A 23,424-nucleotide genomic window follows, 5' to 3' on the forward strand; every position below is an offset into this window, starting at 1 on the left:
TATATTATTTTTTCTACCTACGTGGCTTTACCGAAATAACCAAGGAGCGTTGTGGTTAACTCTCCAACGCACCGGTGTGCTGTACTAGTAACAAATTGGCACGTTTTATTTCCGTGACAACCCCTTACTAATCGGCTTTGTCGGGTGGTGGCCGGTTTGACGACACATTCACATTTACGCGATCTTAACCCCAAAAAATAACCTCTCTTAGATCGTTTACACCAATTGTTCCAGAACGCTTTCAAAACGTTGGCGTTTGTATTCGCGTGTGGCATCTTGGACGGCTCGTTGGAACGACCGCTTGATTGGCACACCGAGCTGGCAACGGTCACGGCACTCGGGTCAAGCTGCGAGTGCCATTGCAGGGTTCAAGAGCGTCGGCGCGAAAAACACCGCACAGGCTCGGTGCCATCGCCATTTTGATTGATGCGCGAAAATGACATTTGCCAAAAGTTGACTTTTTTCCCAATTGACCTGGCTGTACCACATCTCCTCGTAGTGCAAAGGTAGCAGCAGAAGAGAACAAGGGTTTGGTTTTGTGCCTCAAAACGGGCACTTATTAACTTCAAGCGCGTGGGTCCGGGGCAGGCAGCAAGGTGCGTGGTCCAGTTGCAGTTTGAATCCAGGGGATTTAAGAAACTTGTGCCACTGTTTCAACTTGAACAGGTGACAGTCACGACAGTTGAGAGCCTGGATAGGTGAGTGCCTAGACAGGCGAGACCTTGAACAGGTGAGATCCCCCTGGACAGGTGAGACCTGAATGGATGAGACCTTGGACAGGTGAGAGCCTTGAGCTGCTACTTGAAGGTGGACAATGTTGCCTGGCTGCTGCTGGGAAAAAAGTCCCAACGGTTGCCGTTGAGGCCACTGAAAAGAAAACAAACGCCGCTCGGCCAAGACAGTTGTGGTTCCGGGTACGACGAGCGGATCATTATAGAAGTGCTCCGTAGAATGCGGCGGTTTGCTGTGGTCAGCGGAGTGAGAAGGGAGGCGAGGTATGGAGGGGGTGGGAGGGAGACGAATGAGGAGCGACTTTGTTGATTCGCCCCACCATATCAGTATCGTTTTTGTTTTCACTCACGCCGCCTTCTTTTTGTGGTTGTTGTTGTTGTTTATAAACGATCGAGCGTACCTGCTGCGAATCCGGTGGATGCGGTTGCATAGTTGGCGCTGCTCGAGTCGAAATTGTTTGGTATTTATAGTGCTCGGTTCGCCCCTCCATTGAAGGCATGATTTGCCCTTCGTCGTTAACCTCATTGCAATTCTGAGTGTGATGCATGGGCAGTATGTGTGCGAGTGGATTAGAAACTAATTTCAGGCAGTGCCTCTGTATCAAGCGATATTTTCGCGTACATGGCTAAGCTCGCGTATGTTGGTTTTTCTTTTACTTACGCAGCATTTGATACGATAAGGTCAGCCCCGTATGCAAGTGTGTACAATCATATCTGTTGTATACGGCACAATACGCGTACCATTCTGTAGGGCCATGAGCATTGCTATTGCCACTGAAATGAGATCAGTCAGTTCAGTCGGTTGATTTAATGTAAGCCCCTTTGAGTTAAGAAGCTCGTTTTCAATGGCGACCCATCCAAATGTGACTGATATAGTAGCCGGCACGTTACATGATTAGGGACGGTTTACAGGGGCTGAAATAGCAAGGCTGGTACGATGGTAGCCGGCACGTTACACGGAAAGGGTTTACAGCAGCTGCATGGTACGGCTGATGTCAAGGTTTGTACAGTTCCTGATGGGCTCCTCTGACCCTTGGGCCCAATCTGGACCGTGGGCCCTGGTGCAATTCACCGCCGCTGCACGCTCGATGGCTACGCCAGCGAGGCTTTTGGGGACGTTGTTCGGTTTTGTTGTCGTCCACTGTGAATTGTGCGCTGGTTTTTCTTTCATTGTAGGAACAAAAATTGCCCCCTTTGGCCCACTGTCGCCTGGTATCTCCACGGTAGGCCGCCGGGGCTTCTCGGAGGTCGGTGCATCTGCATCATGCACGGAGGATAACAAATCATTGCCAATGGGTTTTTGTGTGCGGGTGTCACTGCCGTGAGAATAATAACGACATTGCGGGCGACGACTTTTCTCAATGAAAATTACTTGGCGGGTGCGATGTTACTCCGAACGGAAACCTGTTTTTGGGTACTTTTGCCAACGATTCGTTGAGGGAGAACGGCAGGTCGCACACGTTTGCTATTGTTGGGGGGGGGGGGCATATTTATATTTTTGCTAAGGGGCTCCTCCGCCCGTCGCCCCGTGGTGTTCAAGCAGCGGAGATGACAGACATGACTGCAAATGGAATCCCATTTTTTTTTGGGGGGGGGGGGGGGTGTGAGCAGGCGAGGCCAACGGGCGGATGAGTGAACGACAGGGAAACGTCTGTTGAGTTGCATAAAGGACACGAATGCTAACACGTTCATCGGTAACGCCGTGGCCTTAAAGGGGGGGAAGGAACAAGAACTCGAAGAAGAACTCGAAGAAGAAGAAGGCTGACTCCCCTGTCAATAAGAATAAGAAGACTAATGGGTTGAGGTGGTAGGAAGGTGACGGAAGGTTGCGAGATGAGATTGAAAGTGGAAAGGTGTTGTACGAACAATTGGCAATCTTTGACATAGCAGATAGCAAAACGTTGTCAGATGGCATCAAAATCGGTAATGTGCAATCTCAAGGAGCTGCTGCTGCTGCTACCATTTTTCTGTTTCTCCTCCTCACAAAGGCTGAGAGGCGATGGGACACGGTGAAAGGACGGGGCGAGGACGATGCCGTCAGCAACGTTTAAGTGTGCGGGGGGGTTGAGGCGACGCAAATCGGGCAGTAGCGGTGTGTCGATCGTTATAAGTTCGCGAAACGACGCGACAGGGAGGAGACGCATATCGAGTTATTTCCGTTTATAAATGGCAGTGGGGTTTTTTTCCTTGTCAATTTAATTTTGCTTTGATCAATTTTAAACGTTTCAACCGACTTCAAAGCAGGCGTCACCGCGAGTCTGTTGGTTGGTGAAGGCGAGATGCGTTGACCTGGTGACGGTGGCATAGAAGCACAGTTCAACAATTCATGTTGCCACGCTGCCATCTGCTGCCCGCCAATGGCAGTGGAACGTGGGTCTGCGGATTATTCATGCGCAGTAAATGCATTGTTTGAATCATTTGAATTGATAAAGCGCCCTTAAACAATCGTTCTCAATGCTGCTACTACTCCCCACGCTGCGGACACGCCTGACCATCAACCCCTCAGCATTACAAAGACCAAGATCTCCCATATAGCCTTCGACAGACTGTTGGGGCAAGGGCCGTTAGCGAGGAGCAATGCCGACGAAGGCCGGCACTGTGGCACGCACGGCCGCCTGTTGTCTCCCCAGTGACGGTGTTTACACACCGCACCGGGTGCTCATTTGAGGTTGAGTCGACCTAAGGGAGGCCCAGGACCGGTTCAGATTATCGTCACAGGTGTTGGTGGCCGTGAGCGGGAATCGAACTCGGCCCGTCGGGATCGCAGCGCAGTGCGCTAACCGCTGCTCCCCTCGCCTCCAGTAGTAGACGATTGCTCAGTGTTACCGTCGCGATATTAAAATCCCCACCCATCCTTCCATGTTATTTAAGATGGCCTCACCCTAATACATTATTGCTGAGGAAGGCCTGTCAGAAGAAAGATCAGGATGTTCGTGTCATATAAATTAGATGTTTTGTTTTATTTGCTTTTATCTTCACATGACCTATTATTGTGTAAGGTCACCATAGCAGGAAGAACAGGTCAATGCTTCGGCGATGACCTTTGAACTGCGAGTTGTCTGTACGTCTGCGAATGATTTTGTGCTGTGTGTATGAGCCTACGGGATCTATGTGAGTCTATAGGTCTCTGTGAATCTATGAGTTTCCGTGTCATGGGTAATCTGTGTGAGTCTCTAGGTCTCATTGTGAGTCTTTGGACTCTGTGTGAGTCTCTGGGTCTTAGTGTGAGTATATGTGTCTCTGTGAGTCTTTGGGACTCTGGGTGAGTTTATAGGTATCTGTGTGAGTCTCTAGGTCTAAGTGTGTGTAAGTCTCTGGGGCTCAGTGTGAGTCTACGGGTCTACGGGTTTCGGTGCGAGTTTATATGTCTGTTTGAGTCTCTGGGTCTCTGTGTGAGTCTCTGGGTCTCAATGTGAGTCTATATGTATATGTGAGTCTATGGGTTTCTATGTGAGTATATGGGTCTCAGTGTGAGTCTATTGGTCTCTGTGTGAGTCTCTGGGGCTCTGTGTGAGTCTATGAGTCCACGGGTCTCAAGGTGAGTCGATATGTCTGCGTCAGTCTATGGGTTTCTATGTGAGTCTCTGGGTCTATGGGTCTCAGTGTGAGTCTCTGGGTCACTGTGTGAGTGGTGTTGTAGTCAGCCAGTAACTACCCACTGCTAGGTATAGGCCTTCCCCCATTCTCTCCCCTTCCGTCCTCACCCGGGTTACTCCTGTCCAGCTGCGGCCGACGAACTCAGCGATGTCCTAAGCCCTCTTGTGGACTCTATGTAATAAGAACGAAAATGAGTTGCGTGCATTTAAATTCAAACCGGCATTTTATTTAAAACAATAATAATGCCGTGAAAAAAAATCCTTGGAATGCATGAAGATGTGGAAATACAAAGAACGGTGAGTCCGCGGGGGGCGACGTTGAATTCACCGTTCGGAAACGCGGCGCCATTTATCGGCAACTCACTCTTCCCTCTCTCCCCCTCGCAACAGGAAAGCTGTGCACGCGTCCTCCTCTATCGGGGGATGAACAAGGAAATCAAAAACTACAGCAATCAGACTCCGTTCCAGGTGCGTGGCCGGTTCACGTCTCGGACACAGACTGCGTGGTGAATGCTGCTGCCGTTGTTGTTGTTGTGCTTGTTGTTGTCATCGCAAAGCTTCCCACTGCTACCAAAGGCCTCTCCCATGTGTTCCCATTATTTTCTTTCCTTCCAAGCATTTTTTTAATTCAAACTATTTTTTGTAAAAAAAAAAATACCAGGTGACTTTGCCATTACAGGGGATAGCTCAACCAAGTGGCTCTTCGTGTGGAAATGTAAAGCAGCAGCAGCAGCCACGTACTCTAAACGCACGTTGATTGTGAATGTGGAGGGGAAACCCGGAGGACCCGAAGAAAAATCCACACAACCACGGGGAGGGAGGCAACTCCAGATAATCAGGCGTCAGGGTTGGGATAAAACCCACGACCTCCTGCATGCCAGGCAAGGTAGTTAACATCTCGTAGCCACCGTGATGATGAGAGAGAGATGCAAACTCCAACTATACAGCAGCAGGCATCATCAGGGTTGGGATCGAACTCACGACCTCCTGCATGCCAGGCGAGGTAGTTAACATCTCGTAGCCACCGTGGTGATGATGAGAGAGATGCAAACTCCAACTACAGCAGCAGGCATCGTCAGGGTGAGGATCGAACCCACGACCTCTTGCGTACCAGGCGAGGTATTTAACATCTCCTAGCCACCGTGATGATGAGAGAGAGATGCAAACTCAAACTATACAGCAGCAGGCATTGTCAGAGTCGGGATCGAACCCACGACCTCTTGCCTCCTTCGTACCAGGCGAGGGAGTTAACATCTCCTAGCCATGGTGGGTGCACACGCAAAGTGGTGCGTATGAGATAGTACAAAGGGGGTCCACGGCAGCGAGATGTTAACTACTTCGCCTGGTACACAGAAGGTCGTGGGTTCGACCCTGACCATCATGATTTCTGTATATTTGGAGTTTGTGTATTCTCCGTGCGGTTCCGTGGATTCTTGTCTGCGTCCTCCGGTTTTCCATTCCACATATAGAAACGCGATTTTGAGAGTATTTGGCTGCTATACATTTCAACGCGATAAGCCACTTGTGTTGGGCTATCACTTGTGGCCAGGTCGCTTCTGACAAAGAACTATGCCTGGTAAAAAAAAGTTTACCTTAATAGTTTCAGTTTAGTCCAGCAACTATGCGAACAAAATAGCCGAACCAATGGAATTTGTAATTCGCGAGACAATGTAATGTTCTCACTCAAGTCGAAGGGGAATGCGTGCTGCCAACAGCGAAGTGTGATTAACGGCAGATGGTGTGGCGTGAATGAAAATCCGGCTCGCCATCAAGGCCAATTGTGCATTTGATTTTCGGTTTGTATTTTGAATGTGTAAAAAAAAACACCACCACGCCCGCGGTGCCTGTAGCGATTTAATTGCAATGCTTCGTGCACGTGTGTGTGTGTGTACCTGTGTGTGTACCTGTGTGTGTGTGTGTGTGAGCGGTAGTGTAGCGGCTAGCATGCTGCGCTATAAACCCGGCGACCCGGGTTCGATTCCACTCACGGCCAACACCCAGTGACGATTATCTGAACCGGTCCTGGGCCTCCCCTAGGTCGACTCAGCCTCAAATGAGTACCTGGTGGGGTGTGTGAACATTGCCACTGGGGAGACAAAGGCGGTCGGGCGTGGTGCTGGCCACCCAACCCCCTCGTGTACCGTTCTGGCCTTCATAGATGCTCGCTAACAGCACTTGCCCCTACAGTCTATTAAAGCTATACAGGGGATATTTGTCTTTGTAGTGGTTAGCGGGCTGCGCTACGAACCTGCCGACTCCCGCTCACGGCCAACACCAGTGACGATTATCGGAACTGGTCTTGGGCCTCTCCTAGGTCGACTCAGCCTCAAATAAGTACCTGGTGTGGTGTGTAGACGTCGCCACTGGGGAGACAAATGCGGTCCGTCGGACGTGGTGCTGGCCACCCCACCCCCTCTTGTACCGTTGCCGGCCTTCATAGATGCTGCTCGCCAACAGCACTTGCCCCAACAGTCTGTTAAGCCTATACGGCGGATCTTTGTCTGTTGAGTGGCGTATGAGCGCTTCGACTTGCATGCGTTAGGAATTTGTATTTCTCCAAGCGCAAAGTTAATTGAGAGCCAACTTTTTTTTTATTGCACGTGTTAATAATTCAAATTGACATTTTTAATCTTGAAGCTGTTGGTGTTTATTAGACACGGTTGTATTTTATATAAGCTTGTGTGTCCAAACATATTAAGAGTTGTCCGGCTGTATTATACTTCGAGGACTATTGTATTATTTAATTACCTTCACGTTAAAATATTATATTTAGCGTGATTACACATTTCATACGCACCATATAAATGCCACGAATGCAGAAAACATTTTACTTGCTTATCCAGTAAAAGGCGCGGTGAGTCGTAGAACTACATTGGGGTTTTTAAATCCTTTATATTAAGTTCACTTGCTTGCTTAGGACCGTGCAAATCTTTCGGTCGTTTTTAACCCACTTCCCGTGATCCAATCGAGCTGACATTTTGCACACAGACTCGTTGTGCGTGACAATGCATTTTCGTGAAAAAAAATTCCAAAATTTTACACTGTTTAGGGAAAAATAAATAAATATTGAATTACCAATTGTTTAATGCTGCCAGACAATCATCTGACCCATAGGTGGCAGCCATCTCAAGCCAAAGGACGAGAGGACTCTAGCCGCCCTGATGCCACGCATATGAAGGATTTATAGTGAAAAACTTTGTTTTACGGGTTTACTTGTTTTTTATTTAAAGATGTTTTGAGCCAATTCATGAATCTGATGGCGATTAGTCCGCTTGCCGTACCGCCTTCTCCTGGCGAGGCAGGGGCATGACGGCTGCCCCTTGACGCCCGACGGGAAGAAAGTTTCGCAGCATCTGCAACGTGCGGTGGTCCACCAACCCTCACCGCTGTCTCCATCCACAAGTGCCGGATTACAGGCAGCCACGTGCAGCAGCGTAGCCACCACCTCCCGGCAAACAACAATAATAACAACAACAACAATCGCGCGGACCCATTTTTGACATCACAAATCAAACTGTTTGCTCTAATTTACCCCGAATCTGACCCGTTCCCCCACAAAAAACGGATCCAATTTGAAACGAACGAGCGGCGATAAAACAGGCTAATAGTTGACCCTTGGTTTAATCTCGCAGTGTAATAATAACGCCGGCGAAACAATTGAATATACCCCACATAAAATCGAACGTTACAGATAACTCTGCGGATGCACCGCGCGATGGACCGTCTGACCGCTCACTGCGGTTTTTGTCGATCCGCGATCGTTTTGAAACCTCGCCTGCAAACGAGCCGGACCGCAGCTCTGGAAACCCGCGGCCAATCAAGGCGATTGAAAGCAGAACACTCGGCGGGCAAGCCGACAATTAATGGTTGTGAGAAGATTTCATTTGGGTTTCTTGTTAGCATTTCCGTCCGTTCACGCGCGGGAGACGCAAGAGGGCCCAAGGATCGATTTGCTGTTGCGCAACAACGGAACAACGAGAAGGGCTGCATTGGTCCAACGTTGATTGGACGTTCGCCCACCGTTTTGTCCTTGAAGCCATCCGACGTTGTCCCGACGCTGCCGCTGTCTGCTGAAATGAAAGCGGCGAATGGGACATCGGTAATTTTGGCGGTGAGAAATCGACAAGCCAAAAGCCAGCACGTTTATTTGCGAATTAATAACAATGATGAAAGCAGTTGCGACGAGTCGAAGAGGGGAGGTGGAACGATGAAATTAAATCAGTTGATGTGTGGGCACAAGCAATGGGGACCGCTCTACGTATGCACGTACGTACGTTGAACTTCTTTCGCACCGTACGTGGCCAACCGTGCTAATCGGAGGTGCGGGGGAAGGACAACAAACTATGGGTCTTTGTGTGATGAGTCTATGGGTCTCGGTGTGAGTCTATGTACGTACGTATGTTGAACTTCTTTCGCACCGTACGTAGCCAACCGTGCTGATCGGAGGTGCGATTAGCGCCGGTTGAGATGGCGATGGAAAAAGGCGGAGAGGCCTTTCGTCCAGCGGGTACAGCGACAGTGGCCGATGACGTTGCAGTCTGTAATGTCGCGTGTTATTTATTTATTTTGTCCGCACATTCCCATTTTCCAAGGTAATGGAGGGTCGGGCCATCTCATTGCCCTCATAATAACAGCACACGGTTCTGCGCCGCTGCGCACAGGCACCGGTGGCACGGAGAGAAGGGAACCGCGAGGGAAGGGGCACTATGAGCCTCTGTTGTGGAGTTGCACTGCTTGTTCCGAGTCTATTTACGACACCACATCGACGCCTCTATTTAAGGAACGAAACAGGTGGAATTCTCCACAAAATCTGGCTGTCGCCTGATGAAGCTGGTTGTTATTGCTGGCGAAACGTCGTGCTCGGAGTGTAAATGTTGTGGCTTGGCTCTCCAACACACAACCGGTGTTGCTGTACTAGTGACGAATTGGCATGTTCTGTTTACGTGACAAACTTTACTAATTGTCTGTGTCGGGTGGTGGTGGGTTTAACGACATATTTTTATATTTACGCGATCTAACCCAAAAAACCTGTATTATGGAAGTCTATTCATGTTTGTTGTTTTAAACATAGCCGCCAAGGTGATGTGTGTACAGCTCACAAGCAGCATTTATCGCGGGGCGATATTAAAGCGGGCGAGTAAAGGATGATGATGATGACGATGATTTAAAATTATGTTTTACTACCTGGATTATGTAAAACAAAAAATGTGTTTACGGTGTTGCATTATTATGTCAATGATGTACCAGTATAACTGCTTCGCGGGATTATGATCATATATGCTTCCGTCACAAGCTCATAAACGCAATCGGCTTTTGGCGGGTGGATGTTGCTACCTGTGAACGAATCCTGTTGTGGTTCAATGCAACATCTGTTTTTTTTTCTTTAAGTTTTCCAGCTCACGGCGTGTGGTTGTTGTGGAAACAAGAGCGACGTTTGTGATACGAATTAGTCTAATCCCCTTACAAAAATAATTGCATTTTATAAATGAAAAGAAAACACATATTTGCATTTGCACCCATTTTTCCCCGCCCATTTTGAAATCATTGCCTTGCTCGTGATTTTTAATTAACAAATCCTAACGTTGCTTCATAATTGGTTTTGTTGTTGCTGTTTAGATCGTGTAGGTATAATTAACTTTAACTATAACCCTGAACCAACCGACAGAGACGATCGTTTGAAGTTGTCACGGCCTAATATGCAAATGTATTTGGCTCATCAGTGGGACACACGTGAATGTCGAAAGGCGGCCCTCTCGCGTGAGAGCTGAGAATGTGTTAAACAACTTGATGACGCTCGTCATAATTTCCAGTGAAACGTCGTAAAAACATGGTCAAAGAACTCGATGGCTTTTCAAAACTCCTCACGCTTTTGCTGGTGAGCCAAATCAGGCGGCACATTTACCCACAGTGACAACTTGATTTGATCCACGATGTTGGGTGGTGGAGGGTTATACCCAAACATGTGCATGATACACAACACAGTGATCTAATTCAAGAGAAACTAATCACGAATGAAAATTTTTGGTCGTATGAAATGAATCCGACCCTTAACTTTGGGATACCCATCAAGGTTTATTATCAAGGGGTGCCACGGTGGCGAGATGTTTCCTGCCTCGCCTGGTATGCAGGTCGTGGGTTCGATCCCGACCCTGATGACGCCTGTATATTTGGAGTTTGCGTCTCTCTCTCTCTGTCTCCCCACGGTTGTGTGGATTTTTCTCTGGCTCCTCCGGTTTTTCCCTCCGCATTTAGAAACATGCACTTACAGTTCTTTCGGTAAAGAGTATGGATTCCTGCAGTCACGAAAACTTCAAATCAAGATTGATGCTCTTACAGTGTTTGGCTGCTATAAATTTCCACATGATAGGCCACTTCATTGGGTTATCATTTGTGGCCAGGTCGCTTCTGAAAAAGAGGTATGTAGCTCAGTGGGCTTTACCTGGTAAAATAAATATAAACTAGTTAAATAGTTAATAGAGTGTACGAGGTGACTTCCATCATCGCAGACTCTTGGGGTCACATGACAGTGAGCGCGAGGTGCAGCAACATGAAAGTCTAGCTAGTAACGTGTGTGCATGTGTGCGTGTGTGCGTGTATGCGTGTATGCGTGTGTGCGTGTGGGGAGTGGTGGCACCGTGGTGAGCGCACTGCACAACGAGCATGGCACCCTGAGTTAGATTCCTGCTCTCGACCCAATTTCGTTCACGAATATCTGAACTGGTCCTGGACCCTCCCCAAGGTCGACTCAGCCTTAAATGAGTACATGGTGCAGTGTGTTAACATTGCCACTTGAGAGACAAAGGCGGCCGGGCGTGGTGCTGGTCACCCACTATCGTGTGCCGTGCCGGCCTCCATAAGTACTCGCTAACAGCACTTGCCCCAACCGTCTGTTAAAGGCTATATGGGGGATCTTTGTCTTTGTTCTGATGCGTCTCGTTGCTGTCCTGTTAACGGCGTTTTTTTCTGAAATTGACTGTTTCGTCTCCAGTCTGTGTTCAACCACCACCGCCCTTCAGGTCAAATTACTTCTCTCTCTGCTGCTGTTGCTTCCCTCACATGGCCCGACTCTCAAAATTCCCTCCCCTTCCTCCTCCGTTTTCCCAAGCTCTCGGCAGCAATAACCTCGCTCACTTAAACTCGTATCCACTACAACTTTGTCAGTGTTGTTTGTTGCTGGATTCTTGACAGTTTTGCTGCCCGTGCTCAGCAAACTGTGTTCAACAAACAAATGTTTTGTTCTTGTTGTCGTTGGATTTCAGATTTAAAACACCAGATGCTCCCAGCATAATTCAGTGGATAGTAAAAATGATTTTTTTTATTAAGATATATTGGTGGCTGACCTGAGTTACTTTTATGTATTCCGTTGAAACCCTTTTGATCCGACATCACTTCTCCTACTGATGAACGCAAGAAGGGACACAAGTGAATTTAGTAACAACGTTGCCATACGGTTTGATCCACTGGGTTGCTCGTGACATGAACCGCGTTTTCGTAACGCGACTCTTCCTGTGTGCCTACTGCACGCGGTGTTAATCCGGTACCCAGACACCCAACTTTGACCTTTTCTCAATTGGCATTAGTCTTGTACATTAGCAGCACTGTGCAATGCATCTGGCAGTTCATTACAGTGGGTTGGGGAGAACGTCACAACAACAGCTGTGCATTTTACCGCTTCCTTACATGTTTTGTGTTTGGTGTGCGAATGGCAAACGCTGCGTCTAACTGAATGAAGCATCAAGCCTTAGTTTACCAATGGGTTAGCTTTTGTATTTTATTTTAAAGTGAGAATTTGTGCAATAATGCAGTTTGCAGCAAAAAAATGTAAATGCACTCTATTGCCATTACGACATTTCACATCGGGCGCAATGCTGCGGAAAATGAAACTGCGTTCTGTGGCTTCAAAGTGCAATTTTTTTGGAGATGTTGTTCCTCAAACAACGATCTTTGATTTGATTTTAATAGCGGGCACATGGCTGCAATGTGATTGGCCGAAATGAGGTCACGTGGGTTTGACGGCTCTGCAAAAAAAGATATGGCAGCCATTTTTTGTTGGTGGTGGTGGTGGTGGGAATGTGTTCTGGTGATTTAATAAAAGAACTGTTGATTGACGTTAATAAAATCAATAGCACACTTCGCGACTGTAATTTTTAGGTAAAAAAAATAGGAACGTATTTTAGAAGAGCTCTTTTTTTCAAAGCACAAAAGTATACATGTCAAATGTCATTGATGCCACCACACCTTGGCATTGGTTCTTTATCCCGAATATTACAACTGTTGCACGGTTGTCACATTATTACGACTCCTGCTACGACTTCACTGATTCCCAAGACTTTTCAGGAGGATCCTGCCAATTTTTGTGTTGCAGGAGGTGGCAATTGTTGCGATGTACGATCCCCAATCGAGTAACTTGTAGGTAATACTTCAGCATTGGGATGTTTTGCCCAATATCAATGACATTAAATATATATTTTAATTACCTTTGGGAGGAAATCGGAGAACCCTGAGGAAACCCGTACAGAAGAGGAGTGAGAACATTAACAAACTAAAACAACCTCCACAGAAAAGAAGCCCGAATAGGGAATAAAACCCAGGCTCTTCTTGCTGTAAGGGACAAGCATTACCGTTGTGCCGCCCTGTCCCCTGGCAAAGGATCTTCTCCCAGAGTTCTTCTTCCGAATGGATGATGTAGATGCAGAGCAACAACTACAATTTCACATTCAGGTGGTCAAGCCAGATAAAGGCGTCAGAAGCAGCGGAGTAGTGTATCATCGCTGTGACGTCACCTTCGTATTTGTGGATCGGGGCATTGCGTCGTTATACGTTGTATTTTTTGTTCTGGATGACCAGAGTCGTACACTACTGGAGAGTTTTTTTTTAATTGTCCATTTGTGCATCGGGTATCCGCAATCTGCCATGGTTTGTACGCATGCGGTTTAGGGTGGACCATGAGTTTTGTGAAAAATCAAAACCAGGGATATTCTGCGTTGGGTTTTTCACAAAGTGTTTTTGTTTCTGAGCTCTTTTGAACTCCATTCAGCTCTCCAAGCTTCATTGGAGATTGAACTCGCATCGTTGAAGGTTAAGCGCACGGGTCCAAAATGGATTGGTGTGACTCCCACAGTATCGCAGTATCTTAACTCTTATTTCTTCTCCTTGGTTTTTGGACCAATGGGTGGCCACACCATTGCCTGCCTTTGTAAATTTCCCACCTCTACTGCACAACATTTCACACCTATCAGAACCTTATGTCCTGATTACATCTGCAATGCTATCGTTTCACATTCTGTTCTGAATTTAAAATGTTGCGCACCCGACCATGCTGTTATATTTATTAAGTCGAGCGCCTATTATTCAAATACAAAATATAAATTGTAGGCTCATTTCTTTAGAACTGCTTTTAATGTGTGCTCAGTTCATTGTCTTTCCCTCCGCACCTCCAATTAGCACGGTTGGCTACATATGGTGCGAAAGTAGTTCAACGTACATACATACAAACAAAACGCTTCTTTTGAGGCGTGTTTTTCTTGCCATCCACCTTTCTGGCCCGTAACACACCTCGCTCAAAGGCCTGTCCCTTGAGCAGCGATCATCATCGGTTTGTGTTTTTTCAAAATGGTTTATGGAGTCCATCAATAAAATCCCACCCCATCCAGGGCAATGTCCCATGACCTCCGCATAACCCCTGTTACTGGCACCTGTGATTAAGTTGCAAAAGCTCAGTCCGTAACCACACCAGCATTAGCGGCAGGTCTTTTTTTTTAATCTCCACCACATTGTGCAGTCGACGTGCCTGAAAACGGAACAAAAGCTGCGTAATCCACGTGTCCCAAATGCTTCCTTAGCAATTCCTGGATTAAATTTTGCTATCCGTGCTATCCATGGTCTCAGCGAACTCACATTTAAAAGCGGCCGCAGAGACGGCAGTAGTCACATCGACCCAAAAGGCTAATTGCATCACTTGGTATGTCCTAGCTACACCAGCGTGTGAAGAGACGAATGAAACAATATCTAAGGTGTCGTCGTCACAGGGACACTCCCGTTGTCCCACAAAATAAGACGGTTACCAAAAATAGACCCCCCCCCCGCCCCGGCCAATTTGATGCCTCTGATATCTTTCGATTTTAAATCTTGAAAAAGCCTCGACAAATAATGAAGACTATTTACTTCGCTTAAGAGCCAAGGGAATTATATTCCCCCACCTGTCACGCTTCGCTCTCACCCCTGTTTCAATCACCGGTTCCAGGACACCGTTTATGGCGTAATTAGCCTGAATAAAAATCACAACTCGCTGAAAAATTTAACCGATCCCTCTCTCCTTTCGCCCAACATTTAATGGGATGGGTTTGGCCTAGCTCAGCCTGGTTCACACGGGATCAGTGGCATATTTTCAGGGTGGGATGGGGGGAAGGGGCTTACGGGGGAAGTTCTAACCCCCCCCCCGTCCAAAATGATTTAATATAAGTCACGTGGGCGTCGAGTTAAAACCCGCGTGGTCTAACGAAGCGTTGCTGTTCGTCAAGGTGACCATTTGCATTGTGAAGTTTGAGCATAACAAAACAAACCTGTTGCCATGTTGAATTTTGATTCGTAGTTGGTTTCTGATGAGTTAGATCAAATGACGAAATGTGCAGTGGACACCTTTGGGCTATCTGCCCATGGATCTTGACGATGATGATGACGATGATCACGGGTTAGATCATTGTGTGGGTTGTTAACTACTCGAACCCTCCATCACCTGACAGGGCCGATAAAATCATATTGCCCACGTGGGTAAATATGCCGAAATTGATTTCGTTTGTCAGCAAACCGGAGGAATGTTGAAAAGCAAAGCGAAATTTCGACGACTTTTTGGTCTGACGCTTCGCTGGAGATCACATCCAGCATCGTCAGGTGTTAACAAGAGCTCGGATCTCACGTGGAGGGTTTTGGTTGATAACAAAACATATATACGAATGACATTTTACCTTCGCGAAATAACCCAAAAGAAGAAGCTACGCAGTGTGAATTGAGACAATATTTTGGGTCGTGTAAACCCACGCATAAAATGTTGATCTCTCATTACAGGTGGCGATTATTGCTGGCAATTTTGAGCTGGCCGAAATTATAAAGAACCATAAACCGACGGATGTGGGTGAGTAACGCGTATTTTAAAGTCTATACACCCCCTCCCCCCGATCTTTTTTTTTCTAATCGCTTGAGCGTGCGACTCTCGGCGAGCGAAATGCACTGCTTACGAAAACGACCAATCGTCAAGATCAGAATGACGCTCCGTTTATATATGAACGGTAATGTGTTATGATAACGAGCATATATATTTTAACAAACTAAAAAAATCACACCGCCGGAATAAGTTCATGTGTTTTTGTTTGCGATATTGTTCATGTGTACATTGAATCCATAATATACATGTTTAATGTATGTTGATTACCATATGAATAGCCCGACTGGAAATGGTATCCATTTTCATTTATATGCATACATTAACCCCCCCCCCCCCCACCTCTGGCCTTCGCAGCTGATTGGCTCACAAGTAACGACATCACATTTATCCCCCGTCTATTTAAGACTGAAATGGGAGGATTTCTCCACAACTCTGGCTTTCGCCTGATGATGTTGGTTGTAATTACAGGCGAAACTTCACGGTGCTCGGATTCATCTTCTTGGTTCTTTCGGTAAAGTCACGTAGAAGGGAAGTAATAAAATAATAAAAATTAAACATAATAAAACAATTCTCACGACGTTTCGGCCACAACGCAAGCAGCCGTCCTCAGGTGAAAACCAGGTCTGTCGAGGCGACAGACCTGAGGACGGCTGCTTGCGTTGTGGCCGAAACATCGTGAGAATTGTTTTATTATGTTTTATTTTTATTATTTTATTACTTCCCTTCTACGTGACTTTACCGAAAGAACCAAGAAGATGAATCCCTGCAGTCACGAAAGCTTTAAATCGAAAGGTGCTCGGATTGTAAATGCTGTGGGTTTACTCTCCAACACAACGGGTGTGTGCTGTACTAGTAACAAATTGGCACGTTTTGTTTACATAACAAATCTTACTAAGTGGCTGTGCCAGGTGGTGGCGGGTTTAACGATGCGTTTATATTTACGCGGTCTCACCAAAACAAAAACCTCTTATTATCGATGAATCCGTAAGTCTTTAATGTGTTTGGCATGAAAGTTGCAAGGTGGCGTAGAGGGCTACCAGCACTGAGCCTTCGCGACTAAAGAACTCAGGGTTCTCATTCTTGCTTTTTCAACGTTTAGAAAGTTGATCGTCTCCAACTTCTCTCCGGTCACTGCATGAAGAGTTAACGTCCTGGTGTTCTACTTGAATTTTCTATCTTAACCAACGATGCTAACGAACTATTTTTGTTTATTCTACCTGGTGTAAGGCCCACGAAGCGATATAGCTCTTGTTCAGAAGCGACCTGGCGATCACAAATTCATAGCCCAATGAACTGGGCTATTGTAGTGTGGAAATGTATAGCAGCCAAATACTCTCAATGCATGTGTAGAAAACGGGTCGTCTTCCTAATGCCCGTCAAAAAAATATATTTTAAGCCAGCCTATTAGCCGCAGAATTGTTTATGGTCAGGGGGGAATTGATAAAGGAAGAGAAGAAAAGGACTCTTCTACTCTTTCTGACAATAATGCAAAGTGTTAAGATGTTGCATAACCGCTTTTAATATATGAATTGTACAAACAAGGTTTATTTTTTTATCATGATTTATTAGTGTTATTTACACTTCAATATGCCACAGATAATGGAGTGGCTTGTTTAGCAAAATATTAATATTTATTGCAATGTGCATTGTGTGAGGTTGGCCCTAACACCAAACTAACGCCAAGCTTACGCCAACATAACGCAAGAGTTTAACAACAAAAACCTGCATGGCAGTGTACGGTGCTGGCGTGCTATCCCATTGGGTATGTTATGTAACTGCAAACGTTACATGTCGTACAAAACTACATGTAAATGATAATGACTCTACATATCATGTCGGCGTAACTTTGTTAACAAACTACAATAAAACAATATTCTGTATTTGTCTTGGTTATTAAAATTTTGATATTTTAATGCGTATTTGGATCTGAGTTCAAGCTGCATTGCTTTGTGGGGGAAGTCCACAATGGTTGACCGATGGATTGACCCTTCCCCCTGCCATAGCAATGTGGAATTTCTACCACTGGGCTCAAGGTTGTAAATCGGAGACGGGCACTGCCTCAATACTTATCTGAGCAGGAAATCGCTTTTGACTTTTGAATCGCAGATAATCGGACGTAATTATGGGTCCATATTTCATCCACTTGCAAACCTCTGAGTGAGATGAATGTTGGGTCCTCTGAACCTCACGGAATCACGAACGAGGTGCGGCCTGCTTTCGGGGGCTGTATCTTATTAGAAGGATTGTCCATTAGCCTTCGTCTTCTCTGTGGCTCTCAGGAACGTTTTGGGAATTGTTTGGCGATGCTGCATTGGCAATGGTGCAAAAGGACAATGAACAAAAATAACTCATCAGGCCACATGGTCTTAAGTGCACTCTCAATCTATTTTTAACCCTGCCTCTTTGGCCACTCTGTGCAGTGCTATGAACAAGGGCCAGTGCCCGAAACATCGCCGATTATACGTGTTTTTTTTCATTCAAGACAGTGTTGTCAACGAGTGTGTCGAGTTTCGTGTTTTAGAAATGTCATTTTTTTTAGCGGCTGCCCATTACTCCATCCGTTGGTTCTTTCTCCGCCGAGGGCAAAAATAAAAGGGGGTCCTCCAACAGCAGCCACCAATGCGCCCGCGCAATGCACAAGCCTGAGACGTCGGTACGCTTACCGTGCTCCGTGGCTAATTGCTCCATTACGTTATTCCGCGAAGTGGAACAATTGGCGCTCCGTAGCATTTGTCCGAGCTGAAGAGCGGAGAAAAGGAAAGCATCCCCGTTAAAGTAATGAGACTGAGAGCCGAAGCGTTCACGTTTCATCTTACCACAGTTGCTTTGGCTCCAGTCTGAAAAAGGTTTGTTGTTGTTGTTGTTGCAAATTTGAGGATGACAGATGAGATAATAGGCGGCATGTAATAGGAATGGGAAGAATTTGTCGAGAGCTCGATCCTTTAGCATCCATTAGGTACACATCTTATTGTAATTATAATCGGATTTTTTTATGTTATTAGTCCGCTCGTTTACCCAGGAAAACCTCCAATGGGCCTCAATATTTTTTTTTCAGGAGGGTCCTAAATCTTTTTCAGTGAATAATATATATTTTTTAATGAGTTGCAAATATGTATTTATTCTTATTTAAGTGATTTGTTTCCCTTTCCTAAACATTGTTTGTTGTTGCAACGTTCTGACCGCGTGCCCCGACTGGATATCTGTGAAAAAGAGCTTTAAAGCTCATAGGATTCCTCCAGTGTAAGTAAATATTCTGATTATGATTCTGGTTTTGCAGTAGGGGGACATACTGCTGCTACGTGTAATCCCAATTGAGTAGATTGTTTTAGGTAATTTTGGCTGTTGTAGGTACAGTACATATTAATTAATGCATTAATTAACCATGTTTCTTTTAATACCATGTGTTTATAACGCTGTTAGTATATTTATGTATTAATATCCATCGTCTAAATATTATAGAGTACGTTTTTTTGGGTGACAAGGGGTAACTTTCGACGCCTTCGGAACGAATTTAGCCTTTAACGTGCCTTTCCTATACTCGCTTAACGACCAAATCACTGAACGACCGGTCTCGTGGAACCAATTAACGCCGCCATGAGAGGTTTTACTGCATTCGCACACGCGATATTTAGCGCCTTAAATTCCTAACACGCACAGGGAGGAGCCAACGTGCCTTCCCTGGCTCGCCTTCTCCTGGCGCGCCACAGTATGATGCGGCTCCCCCTCGACGCCCACGGCAAGGAAGTCCTCACCACCCACCCGCGTGTCATCTACCAACCCCGCCTCGCCCGCTGCCTCCGCAGTGCCGGATGAGAAGACGGTCACGTGACATAGCCACCGCCGTCCGGTTAGACGCACGTGACCGTAGGTAGGATGTATCGCTGTTGTTGGAGCACTATTGCAGGGGGGGGGGGGTGATCACGAGAATGTGGCTGCGTGGGGGGCAGATGGCCGAGGCACGTAGCGGCGCAGCGTGGGTGCGCGTGCAGTTTTCCAAGTCTCCGTGTTGCGATCTCTGCGCCATCCTTTTTAGCCCAGATTTAAGAGGGTGCAAAACACACACCGCACCCTCACAGTCAAACACAGCGTTTGTTGGGAGGGTGGGGGGGAGCAATTTTCTAGTGACAATGAAGTGTGATGTGCGCCCGAAGAATAACACTTTAAATCTAGATTTGAAGCTTTCGTGACTGCAAGGATTCATACTCTTAGGTTTTTTCGGTAAAGTCACGTATTATTACTTTTAGTAAAAAAATTTTTTACCTAAGTGACTTTACCGAAAAAACCTAAGAATAACAAACAAACGAAAAGAACGCGGTTTGCCCAAGGTCAGTCATTGCTTCGTCAGGCCACGGGCTTGATTTATTTATTATTACGATTAATATTTATCTTGCCTCGAATGTGCACGCGCACCGACAGGCATACATGGATTTAAAAGGCGCGTGCGTGTACGTGAAGAGTGAGTGAGCGTTGCGCGTGAGTGCGCAACGCTAACACCGTAAGTCACAGGTTGAGTACAACGCCTTCGAGGAATCGCCTTCCCGATTCTTGCAAAATTTCACACGGGTAAAGTTCCCCTGGCACAAAGTAAAATAACTAAGCAAAAAGACCCACTTTTTAAAAATGCGATTTTAATAGGGACTCTGCCATGCAAGATCCGTGCAACAGAATGGTAATTTTTTACAATTAATAAGAATGGTATTTCATTATAAATCTATTGCGAAACTAACTTAGCTCGGGCTATAATACTTTCATTTTTTTCCTAACATCGTCCATGCTCATAGAATCCCACAGCACTGGATATTAATATATATATGAGGACCAAAATCTCATTTAGAGCCACGACCGAGCAAACTGAAAACCCCTGACTACAATTTCCAAGCAAAAAAATCTAGAAAATGAATTAACAAAATAAGAAATGTGACCCAAACAAAAGGCGCAAACAACAACAAAGTACAAGCTATCACAACGAATAAACACATAGATGCCTCTAGCATATGCTCAGCTACACATTGAGTTTCTCCAGCATGTATAACCTTGGCTTCCAGAAGGCCGGCCATGCTCCACAGGGCCCCTTCCCAATCTCGCCTGAACTTCACGTGACCGCATTTGTGGTGAAATCGGTCATTGCCATACGTTGTGTGCGTACGTGTGTTGTACATTGAGCTTCTTTCGCGCGCCGTGCATACCCAACGGTGTTAACCGCAGGTGCCGTTGGGCATCAGCTGGCACGCAGTTCACTGCCATGTCGGAAACACCCACGATGCATTGCGCACCCATGACATGTCGCCACTGCTATCCCACCCAGGATTCAGTGCTCCGTTATTCATTTCCTCGTTATCCAGAACAAAACCGTGCAAGGTTAATTTTATCGATGCTCATACACGGATGTATTCGTCTGTAGAGGTCATATCCATAGTATACAACCTAGAATCTGGGCAGCATGAATCATACATTATGTAATGGTTTAATTGTTTCACGCGTAAAAGAGAACGATTTTGCAGTCAAATTTAAGTGGTCACGATGCATTAAAACGTACGGCTCCTTTGCTATCAGATGCGTTATGAGGACCTCTGGACTAGAGGAATCGTTCTTGCTTGGGAATGGAAAAGGTAGGAGGGGAGGAGGTTGATGGACTCCATCAACAACACCGCTGGCCTTACACACTGGCCCAGCTACGAGAGGCAGCGAGAGGCGGGTGTGGATGGCGAGGTCTGGTCATGTATGTCACCAAAGGTCGTACTCGACCTGGTGGCATGAGGTGAGAAGGCGTGACAAGGTGACTACGAGGTGGCAGGGCTTCTCAATATTCTGTCTTTGCTATCATTGAAGCACTAGGCCACAGACTGTACGAGAAATTATAATATTTGCCCTGCTGCATAAATGGTGGTTGACATTGGGATAGACTCGTCTCCTCCATGGGATTGTGGAATTTCCACCACCGTCCCTGGAACCCGCAACGGAGGTTAGCCACCGCCCGTTCCGTAGCTTCGGCGTGGAAGATGTTTCTGCGAGGCTCGTTTGGTGTCGAGCAAAACAAACACACACACACGCGCGCTCCGCAACATTTTCACGAGAAGAAAAAAAACCCGTCGTTTTCGTAGTCAATGGAAGAGACCAGGTGCAGCAAGAAGCAATTAACGTAATGCATCTGTGATCACAGACACCTGGTGGTAGGATGCACATTTGCATAACATAGAGTTAAGTTGAGCATCATAATGAGCTTCAGGGGAGCGTGCATACTCTTTTTGTATGGCCAAGACAAGGGTTATGTAAGTCGTAGGGCCCACGTGCTTGTTTTTTTGCAATCATCATTTCCCTCCAGTCCTTTTTTTTCCGAATGCGTGTAACGCACGGGTGTGCGCGCTGAACTCTTTGCGAGTCAATTCGGCAAGGGGCCTGCAGGGAAGCGTATCGACACCACCGATGGTTCCGCGAGCACTCTTGCACGCGCTCGCGCTGCGGCTATCTTTGGAGCGATCGATGCCGTTTGGTATTTGATGTGGATCCCACCCAAGGAGCGTTACGGTCGGCTGCCACCCCGCGCCGAGCTACGGCCCGCCACTTCTTCCTCTCCGGGGGGGCAGCAGGGGGGGGCGCCTCCGTTGAGAAGGCTCCGGCTCGGTGGAGATTCGTTAGCGCCGTTAGAACTCGAGTGGCGAGTTTAGTTCGACTGGAGGAATCCGATGAACTATGACGCTCTATTTTTGTTTAACAGATGTCTGGTAGGGGACGGGTTAGACAATTACAACAACAAACAATACGAAAAACATGGTAGGAGTGCAAAGTATAGGAAAGGTAAGTAAATCACAATGTTTTATGTCACAGGTAAAGCCTGCTCAGCTATGTAGCTTATTTTTCAGAAGCGATCTAGCGATCACAAATGATAGCTCAACGACGTGGCTTGTCGTGTGGACATTTATCGCAGCCAAATAATCAAAATAATCTAAACACGTGATTCTAAATGAAATGATGCGATGTATGGCAATGTAATGCCCGTGGTAGATGCAATACTGTATGGTGCAATGCAGTATAAAACAAATGCATTGCGGTGTTGGGATTCGGCATTGTTGAGTGGAAAAGAAAATGCTCTTAGGAATAATGCAGACTCTTAAAAAATATCTTCCGTGAAAATGTTGGTTGGAAAAAAAAAATGTAGATAATTACTTTGGCCCAGCCCAGAAAACGTCAATTACGAATCAAAATATTGGCTGTAAAAAAATAAATCGACATTTAAAGAGCAGATGGTCAAAATCGCATACGCCCAACTAATTGAATGCTGCCATAACATAAAACTCGTGATGGAATTCAGCATCGGTGATATATAAAGCGACCAAAATAACTTAAACGATGAGCTTTCTGAAAAGCTGCATCTTCCCAACCTTGACAATTTATCAAAGGAATAGGCCTACCGATTGGTCTGGAAGTGGTACAGGGGATCGTGAGTTTTAATGAGTTTAAACATCGAGAGATAGGCTATTCTAGATTTGAAGCTTTCGTGACTGCAAGGATTCATATTCTTAAGTTTTTTCGGTAAAGTCACGTAGGTAAAAAAAATTAAAATGAATAATTTAAATTTTTTTACCTACGTGACTTTACCGAAAAAACCTAAGAATATAGATAGGCTATTCCAATTGGTTGGGAACAAGATTAATCAAGTCCATACCCCATCTGTCTCACTGAGCTTTAATACAATTAACGCTTTGGCAAACGCAGAGCAGAGTTCTTTGTTCGTGTAGAGGCGTCCGTTCGTATCAGTTACGCGATAAAAAACCTCGAGGCAGACGTAACCATTTAAGTCATGTTTTATATTCAACCAAGGCAACGACCCTGACTGCTTCGTACTACGCTCTGCATTGGAGGAAATTACCCGTCGGCTTTTCCTCGATTGGAACACGATGTCGAGCGGAGATTCACGGATGGGTCCTAAGGTGACTCA

At 46.1% G+C, this 23,424-nt stretch overlaps 1 protein-coding gene across 1 annotated transcript in view; it reads left to right on the forward strand.

Moving 5' to 3' along the window:
• Nucleotides 1–23,424, forward strand: part of LOC144728062 (SH3 and multiple ankyrin repeat domains protein 2-like) — a 370,189-nt gene that overhangs the window by 132,930 nt on the left and 213,835 nt on the right. Inside the window, exons 8-9 of the mRNA XM_078607344.1 lie at nucleotides 4,718–4,795; nucleotides 15,392–15,458. Of these exons, the coding sequence (XP_078463470.1) occupies nucleotides 4,718–4,795; nucleotides 15,392–15,458 (145 nt within the window). The remainder of the gene's footprint in view (nucleotides 1–4,717; nucleotides 4,796–15,391; nucleotides 15,459–23,424) is intronic.

Source organism: Lampetra planeri, chromosome 27, assembly GCF_965212315.1.
Source record: "Lampetra planeri chromosome 27, kcLamPlan1.2.h2, whole genome shotgun sequence".
Classification (NCBI taxonomy): Eukaryota; Metazoa; Chordata; class Hyperoartia; order Petromyzontiformes; family Petromyzontidae; genus Lampetra; species Lampetra planeri.